Consider the following 9124-nt stretch of genomic DNA (forward strand, 5'->3'; position numbering starts at 1 on the left):
AGTTTTTTTTTTTAATAATAAGCTTTTATGGATTATAATAAATAAATTAATAATTTTGGTCCTATAATTAAATTTTTTAGAAAAGTTGTTTTATTTCTTTGTTATCTAATTTCAAGAAAGGCATATGAGTAATGAAAAGTTGCGACAATTTGTTATTTTGTTTAAGAGTTCAACTAAATTTAGTTTACCGCTTACAATTATATGTGATGCCAAAATTAACTTTGTAGTAAGTTTAACATAGGAATGGAAAATGAAACAATAATAAAGGCACATCAGAATAGAATTTAAACTTATAAAGTATACATTTAAAATAAAGTTAATAAAAATAAACTAATAATGCTAATAAATTAATAACAAATCTTACTATATAAATTGTAGAAGAGTAGAAAAATAATAAATTTATATAAATTTGTTATTATATTTTATTAATACTTTTATATAAATTTATTGATATATTTTATTTTTAAATTAAAATTAAAAAAAATAAATTACTTTATTAAAAAATATTTACCACATATAAATTATTTTCCATAAACAAATAGAGTTTAAATTGTGATTTTTATTAATTACAAAAATTAAATAGTAAAATTATAAAAAAAAATTACAAAGATCTATGTTATTGTAATTTGAGTGGTTAAGAAAAACTATTTATCCTAGAATTCTATTTTAAGTCTAAAAGAAAAACATTAGATTACATAGTTTTCTTTCATATAGTTTTCATCATTTATCATAATGCTAATAAAACTTTAATTTATTTAATATATTTAGAATTAAAAATTTCATGACATAATAAATTATATTTTATTTTTGGATATGATAAAGTATATTAAAATCATCTTTTATTTTCGAATGTTCCCCCATAGCTTTGTTTGAGTTGATGAGTATTTTCATAGACTAACTCCATTGAATTCTAATATAATAAATTTAAAAAAAATATAATTAAATTTGAGACTAATTTGAATTTAAAATTTAATATATATAGAATGAATACAAATTTTATAGAGTATTTCTATTATCTCAACTCGACTATATATTTCGATAAAAAAAAACTCTGTTATATAAATTATTAATTTAATATAAAATGTATTTTATAATAATATTTATAAATTTTTATAGGGTTTTTTTTAAAATTTAAATTTTAAAATTTTTAAAAATATTAATTTTTAAAATAAAAATTATTAATAAAAATATTTGTTATATAAATTATTAATAAAAAAATAAGAAGCTAAACGGATTCGATATCATTCAAATAATAATAATCAATTTTGAAAGGATTCAAATAGTTTATGATAAATTTTAATTACACTTAGAATGAGTACAAATATTGATATTATTAGATTTTCGCTAATATATTTCCCTTTTATACTCTCATGCTTTGAACGAATGCATCGAAAAAAGTCATTCCTGGTGCTTTGGATGAATGCATAAAAAAAATTGCTGTCTTAATTTCTTCAGAAGAAAATGAAGCAGTGAGTCTAGCATTCATCTCAATAGACACTTTTAAGCAAAAAACCAATTGTAATTCCATCAAAATTCTGTGGTCTGAAGATTATTTAATTTTCTAAGGGAAGGAGAAGGGCATGGGCATGCATGTGCAACTGCAAATATCCTTTTTTTTGCATAAACCAGCCGTTGAAGAAAAGTGAAATTTGTTTGATTATTGAAATGAATAAAACGGTGAGTATTGCAGACTGATACGGCATCAGTTCTACATGAAGCGGTGGGATATATCAGATTCCTTCAAGATCAGGTTCAAGTGCTGTGCTCTCCTTACCTGCAACACCGACCTGTGCCCCACATCATCCTTTTTCATCTTTCTCTCTCATGTGGTGCCACGTCAGACCTGGGCCCAGCTTATGTTCTTCCCTTCCGATGTTTTATTACTGTTGAAAAGGTAGTGTTGAATTGTGAAAGTTCAGTGGAAGTGAAATGGGGATTGTTGTTAACTTTTTTACTGTAGTAAATACTGACCAGAATGAAGAAAATAGAGTAAAAGAATCAAGAAAGGACATGAAGAGCAGGGGATTGTCTATAGTACCGGTGGAGTGGACCCTACAAGTGGCAAACAGCAATGCTGCAGATTATTGGTCACTTGCAATGGGCAAAAATTTTTCACCTCCATCAACAGCTAAGCAGTAAATCCATCTCGTCCAACTCATAATTTTGACAGCTGAGGATCAACATGGGATTAAAAAAAGTGAATATTACTGTTATTATTGCACGGATTAATTAATTAATCTCTGTATTTTTTAAATTATATTAAATAGTCTGGCAATTTTAAAAATTCAATAGAAAAAAAAGGTCTTCTGTTTGGCTCTCTTGGTTGTGCTTTTTTCTATTTGGGACGCTGAAGGTTGATCTAGTCATGGGGTTACTTCATCCTTAGTCTTGATTCCTCAATATATGTGTTTTTCGCTTATGAAGATCTTAGCTGCCTCTATTGATGACCGAAGTACAATGGCTCCAAGTGGTGGCAGGACTGTTTCCCCTTGGTTGCTTTAGGGTTTCTAATCCTTGGGCTTCAGAATTGGACTTAGATGGCTTTTCTTCTCAGCCTTTATTTTTAATTGAATTATATTTTGGAGTTAGACTATTAATAAGACCATCTTTTTGTTCTGCTAAAAAACATATCTTTATTCTCCAAAGTAAAATTAAGTAATCAGTGATATGTTAAATTTAAAAAATGTGAATATATTAAGTATTAATTTATTTTATACAAACTTATAAATAATTAAATTATTTTATATATTAAAATAACTAATCAATTTAATATTAGAATCCAATTATTTATATTTATCTTTTTCATTCCTATGTATTTCCATAGGATTTCGTCAACAAGATATGCTTCTAGTTTGTAGATTTATTAGCTATTGTTTTGTACTGGCACGTAGTTGAAGGTTATAAGCTTATACTTCCCTTACATCAATGAGATCATTTTTGTCTTAAGCCAAAATAAAATAAAATTACCTATTCTATACAATCTTTCCTTACTTTCTCTTCTATGAAGAGAGAGTGAGAGTGTGTATGTGTATCATAGGGCCTGTAACTTTTAAGTTTCTCCTCCAAATGGGGTTTTAGTCAATAACTAAAAATAACACTTGAATTAAAAGTATATTGATAATTTTCTCAGATTTTCCTCTGATGCGCAGGTATTATTAATCAATTTTAATATATTAATAGTAGAAAACATTATATTACTTGATAAGAAATTCTTACTTAAACTTTATTTATTTTAAATTCGTATTTCAAAAATATGATTTTGATATATTTTCATGTCAATCCTATTAAAATTATGACGAATCAGAATTTCTATTATTTGATATATTATAAATAAAATTATGAAAAATATTATGCAATATCATTAATTTGAATCATATGCATATCCACAATCTATAAATGCTGGAAATTGAATCGGATACATGCACAATCAACTTCACTTTCTTGCCTTTTCATCTTTTTCTCTTTCCCTTCGAAAAAATGAAACCTTAATGCCAAACCAGAATGGTCGAGAACCTTAATAAATCTAATATATCAACAATTTAATCAACCTTCAATAATGGTGTCAAACGCAAAATAATCAAAAGATCAGTCTCGTTATATTGAAATGAGTGGTTTGACACTCTTCTCTTAAAATAAATACTCACTATAATAATTTTATCTTTTAATCATTTTATCTTTTAATGTACTAATTCGGTTGAATACAATTTAACTTTAATCCATTGCAAAACAAAGACTAATCCCAACCCAAGCAGCTACGCCAATAGTGATAAATGGGCAACAAGAAAAATACCAAACCACCTTAATCCTTTATATGATAACATGAATCTTTTGTTCCACAATAGCGTAACTGACATAAAAAAATTAACTAAAAACACAAGAAACCTGATCTTCTAAGGATTCTGGAAGGGTCATCTTTCATATGCACCTTCCAAATGTGAATCACTGCAATTTTCAGGAATTTTGTGTCCTAAGATCTCATTGATGCCATCAAGCAAAACCAGAGTCTCAGAATAAGTTTCCAAATGAAAGGAACTCACAATGCCTTTGATACCCAGATGACTAATTTTCTGATTTTCAATATCATATGAAACTAGCTCTCCGCTACTCTTCACCAGCAGCATTTCAGCATTATTTCCTAGGCCTAGAGCCTTCCCAACGCCTCCTTGTAAATCAACTGTGAATTGCTTAGTCCAAGACTCTACCTTTCCATAATCTTTCATCACCCAGATGGAGCAGCTGCCATATTGAATCCACTGGCTGCGAGTATGGCGATTGTATTGTATCAAAGAAAGCAAGTTACCAGAACCAAAAATGGACAAATCAAGCACAGACAACCCAGTTACACCTGGAAGCTTCATTTCTCTGAACACTTCTTTGTTCATATCGAACAATACTAAGCTCAAATCGCGAAAATCGCTATCTTCTTCACTTGGTATATAACCAATCCAATGTACAGAACCCTTGAGAAAAACCCTCACTGGTAGTTCAGATATTACATACTGAGGAGCAGCATCAATTCTGATGCTTCTCCAAGCATCTAAGCTTAGTTCATAGACTTCAACTTGAGGGGTAATATCAACTCTACACTTGTTATCCATTACACGATAAACAATTCTCACAACTTTGTATTCATTTCTCTTATCATCACATCCGAATCCGAGAACAAACATATAGATTTGATCAAAAGATACGGATGGCAGTGGCAAAGTAATTGATTTTCTAATAGTGGGATTCCATAAAATGATGGTGTGAGAATTCAGACGATAAGTATCAGAAAGACAAAGAATCCCATTACAAGAACCAACAATCTCAAAGTACTGAGAGTAGCTCTTGAAGGGAAAAACAAGTTCTTGATACTGATCAAATGAGCTCATGCTGCTGCTATTTACTGTGTAGATCTCCTTCTTGTGAGCCCAAGAATAATGCCTCAGCATCAATTTAGCAGTAGAAGAAGAAGAAGTTCTTGTGCTGTTGTGATCAATGGTATACTTAGAGTGTATGGAAATGAAAGAAGGGCTGGTGATTAAGGAGTACCATGATTTGGATACACACCTGAGTTGCACAAGAAACTTTGCAGGTAATCTTTTGAGAATCTCTGTCAAGATTTCTTGATCAATATGGCTTGACATTCTTGCTGCCTTCTTTCTTCTGCGTAGCTTGAATTATTGGTGAAGGAAAGACTTTGGAAAATTTTTGGTACAATATATTCTAAGTATATGCTGTGTTGGTATTCTTGAAATTTGGATTGATTATTGAATTTTATTGTTTGTTGAGTGAGAGAAGGAAAAAAAGAAGAAGAAGAAGAAGAAGAAGAAGAAGAAGAAAGAGACAAAAGGTTAGATGGTTAGGCAGTGGTAAAGTCATAGAAAATGTGCTGGATGATTCTGTTTCAATGTCCAAAAATGAGAAAAGAGATAGCTTTAGATTATTTGGGTTTTGACTTTTATGATGATCTGGTCCCATATATATACTTTATTTCATTTTACAGAATATTCCTAAAAGAGGTTCGGTATAAATGGGTAACGGAGTTACATAAGCCTTCGGAAAATAAATTTATCATTTATTTGTATTAAACTTTAAAAATATTAAATTTTATCTTTAGATTAAAATTTATCATTAAGATATAAAATAAAATTAAATAAATTAAATAGATTAAAAAAAACTCACACTCTTAAATTCTAATAAATTATAATCTTATTTAATTTTTACTGATATTTCAAAGATAAATTTAAAATAAAATATGAAATTTGACGTTCCCAGCATTCTTTGTGTAATTTAAGAACAAAATTATTTATTTTTTCCAAAGATTATAGTACAAGTTTAATTCTATGCATCCGATAAATATGAATCAAGCATCTATCTCATGAAAAAGAAAAAAAAAATATATTTGCTATTTTTTTAAGAATATATATATCAAACAAACCCAAATAAAAATAATTCTTTAATTTTTAAATATAGAAAATAAAAAGATATCAAATTATCACTTATTAAATTTTAATTTATATATCACTTTACAATGAGAATTGTTAAAGGGGATAACTAATTACAAGAGATCTTGGGATTTATCATAAAAATAATTAAAATTTTTTTTACTAATGATCAAAATTAGAAATATTTATTAAAATAATATAATACATTCAAAATAAATTAAATTGACTTTTTCCTAACTAAGACATCTTGTTAAAGAAAATAAAATAATTAAAAGGACAGCCATTGGATTGGCGTTTTCTAATTAAATCTATATCTTCGTCTCTTTTTATTAGTTGCTCTCAAATACTTTTTTAACATAATAGCCTTGGAATAAAGAGATTATTTTCTTTGTTATTTTAATTTGATCCCCATGACAATTATATGTATATATATTTATTTAATAAATAAATAATATATAAATTATAATTATAATAAATTTCATATTTAATTATATTTTATTTATCACGAACCTTTATAAAACAATTTAGCCTTGAATTTTAGTTTTTATCCTTATGCAAAAGGAAAGAGAATGGAGGCTTTCTTGGCTAACTCATGGGACGGCTTATAATGTTTTTTTTTATTAATCTTTTCCATTTTAAATTAGATTTATTAAAGTTAAAAAATAGTAGTCCTTATATTATTATTTTGTAAAGAATTTTTCATCCTTCAATGCTAATTTCAAAAACATGGATCCTAAAGTATTAGATTTCATCAATTCATTTTTAGAAGAAAATTGAAAATGATTATAATTTATAATTACGTTCGCAAACTAAAATTCATTTGACTTTTATTAAAATAAAATTCATAAGATGAATTGATTTTTTGCCAAATCGTATTACTTTTTCTATGAATTTCATCTCTCAAATTTTTTAAACTAAAAAATATCAGCAATTATTTATTTTTCAAAAATGAGAATTACTTAAATAAATTAAATATAAACATATAAATCTCAATTAAAAATTTGTTATTTTTAATATCTTTAAAGGGTTACATAAAAATCCCTTATTTTTTTAAAAAACATTACATAAAAATTCATCCTCTCTACAAACATTTCATAAAAATCTCCCAAATCATTTTCCATCCTCTGGCAAATTTATAGAAAAAATAACACAGTATAAAAATAAGAAAAAAAATAAAATATTAATATATAGAAAAAGTAATGTTATTAATATTTTCCATAGCATTTTAAAATTTTTTTAGTTTTCACGTCTATGTATCATTCTCTCATATAAATAAGGGTAAACTATAATTTAGTCCATTTGGTTTAGTGAAATGCAACCTTTCGTCCCTCTGTTTTAAAAAACCTTCAATTTAATCACTGTGATTTTTAAAAACTATGCCATTAATCACTCCCGTTAGATTTTCAGTTAAATCACCGTTAATTTTAGTTAAAAAAACTAAAATACCCATTCTCTCTCCTTCCTCTTCCTCTTCTTCTTTTTCGTCTTTCCGATCTTCTTCTTCTTCTTCTTCTTCTTCTTCTTCTTCTTCTTCTTCTTCTTCTTCTTCTTCTTCTTCTTCTTCTTCTTCTTCTTCTTCTTCGTCGTCGTCGTCGTCGTCGTCATCCTCCTCCTCATCATCATCCTCATCACCTGAAGCTGCATCAGAACCTTCTTCATCCGCAGACTCCTCACCAAGGATGTTTTTCCTTAATTCTTCATAGCGCTTCTCATTTTCAAGGAAATTAGGATCTAGCTTGAAAATATCTGAACCCAAAAAAAAAAATAATTAGGACTATATAAAGGGTATATAATCAAATGGTAAATGAAAGTTAATGTCCCAAAGCATACCAAGAGTGATCTTGGTATCTATGTCCTCCTGGAGTGATATCTCATGTGTTAACTGGTCTTCCTGCTCTACAAGGTCCAGCTCTGGACGTACAGCAGGGTACCCCTGCAGATGCATCCATTCAAAAGAGCAGTTTAGGTTATTGCATACCTTGCAAATACTATCATACAAAGAATCAATATGAGGCAGAAGACTGCACCTGAAATTTGGCTTTTCTAATGGCAAAAAGGCCTTCAATCAAAAACTGCACCCGCTTGTCAATTTCTCCTTCATGAAAAATTCCACGAAATCGCTCAAAAGATCCTGCAAAAATATAAGCCATAAACATCATTAATAAAATTAACAGCATAAAGACATAAAGGAATAGCTTAAAAACAACTGCACATTCTCTAATTTGACATGCTCAAAGGGCAGCAATGACTGCAAATCCATTGAACATCAAAAGCAAAAAGTTTGAAGGCACCAAATAGAAGATTACACAACAGAGATTACACAAATAATCACTAGTCCACAACTCCACCAATGACAAAGTCACTAGCTAACATGAATTTGTCACAGCAAAGAGTTAAAACACTTGTCCATTTCAGAGATATAAAGGTTCTTCTTCTTCTTTTTCTTCTTCTTTTTCTTCTTCTTCTTCTTCTTCTTCCCGATCTTCTTTTCCTCCTCCTCCTTCTTTTTCTGTATTTGATTTCATGCAAGCAGCTGTGCAAATAAGGAGTGAAGAAGCTGAATGCCGAAGTGGCCATTTGGGAAGAAGCAGGTGAGGTCAGGAGTGAAGAAGCTGTTATGGGTATTTTAGTCTTTTAATTAAAATTAACAGTGATTTAACTGAAAATGTAACGGGAGGGACCAATGGCATAGTTTTTAAAAATCACAGTGACTAAATTGAAGGTTTTTTAAAACAGAGGGACGAAAGGTTGTATTTCACTAAATCAGAGGGACTAAATTACAGTTTACCCTATAAATAAATAGGAAATGACTTGGCATACTTTTATAATATTTTTAAAAATAAAATATTTTATGATAATAAATTAAAAATGAGAGTCTCAAACGTAACGATCTTTAAATTTTAAAAATGATGGTAAAAATTACTTTTAATTTGTGAAAGTACAATATGACTAATAAGTTAGACAAGAGAGCTTCCTTGTAGAGAAAGCATTTCGGAAGCCATGGGAAAAAAATTTTAACCAAAAAATATTATTTAAATTGACATTTTCTTCCTTTGACATTTTCTTCTTTTTTTTATGATAGGATAATTTGTTATGAAAACACTAATTCTATTCTTATTTTATAATACATGAAATTATTAAATAGTTTTAATTATACATCAAAAATCTTAAAAATCTAAAATTTATCATTTTAA

The 9124-nt window shown here is 28.1% G+C and overlaps 2 protein-coding genes across 3 annotated transcripts; both read right to left on the reverse strand.

Annotated features, from left to right (window-relative positions):
- Positions 1–3776: 3776 nt before the first annotated feature.
- Positions 3777–5393, reverse strand: LOC110618893 (F-box protein At3g07870). Of its 2 annotated transcripts, XM_021762165.2 has the most exons (2): positions 5053–5393; positions 3777–4968 (listed from the first exon to the last, which is right to left on the reverse strand). In XM_021762165.2, the coding sequence occupies exons 1-2, from the start codon at positions 5127–5129 to the stop codon at positions 3909–3911; spliced, it is 1137 nt and encodes a 378-aa protein (XP_021617857.1). In that variant the 5' UTR covers positions 5130–5393; the 3' UTR covers positions 3777–3908. The 2 variants fall into 2 exon arrangements, with proteins under 2 accessions (XP_021617857.1, XP_043814116.1); XM_043958181.1 differs by having other exon boundaries at positions 3777–5392.
- Positions 5394–7689: 2296 nt separating this feature from the next.
- LOC110618978 (pre-mRNA-splicing factor cwf22) lies at positions 7690–8400 on the reverse strand. Its single transcript, XM_021762244.2, has 2 exons — positions 7958–8400; positions 7690–7863 (listed from the first exon to the last, which is right to left on the reverse strand). Exons 1-2 carry the CDS (start codon positions 8105–8107, stop codon positions 7705–7707), a joined length of 309 nt encoding a protein of 102 aa, XP_021617936.2. The 5' UTR covers positions 8108–8400; the 3' UTR covers positions 7690–7704.
- Positions 8401–9124: the final 724 nt, after the last annotated feature.

This window comes from Manihot esculenta, chromosome 7, assembly GCF_001659605.2.
Source record: "Manihot esculenta cultivar AM560-2 chromosome 7, M.esculenta_v8, whole genome shotgun sequence".
Taxonomy (NCBI): Eukaryota; Viridiplantae; Streptophyta; class Magnoliopsida; order Malpighiales; family Euphorbiaceae; genus Manihot; species Manihot esculenta.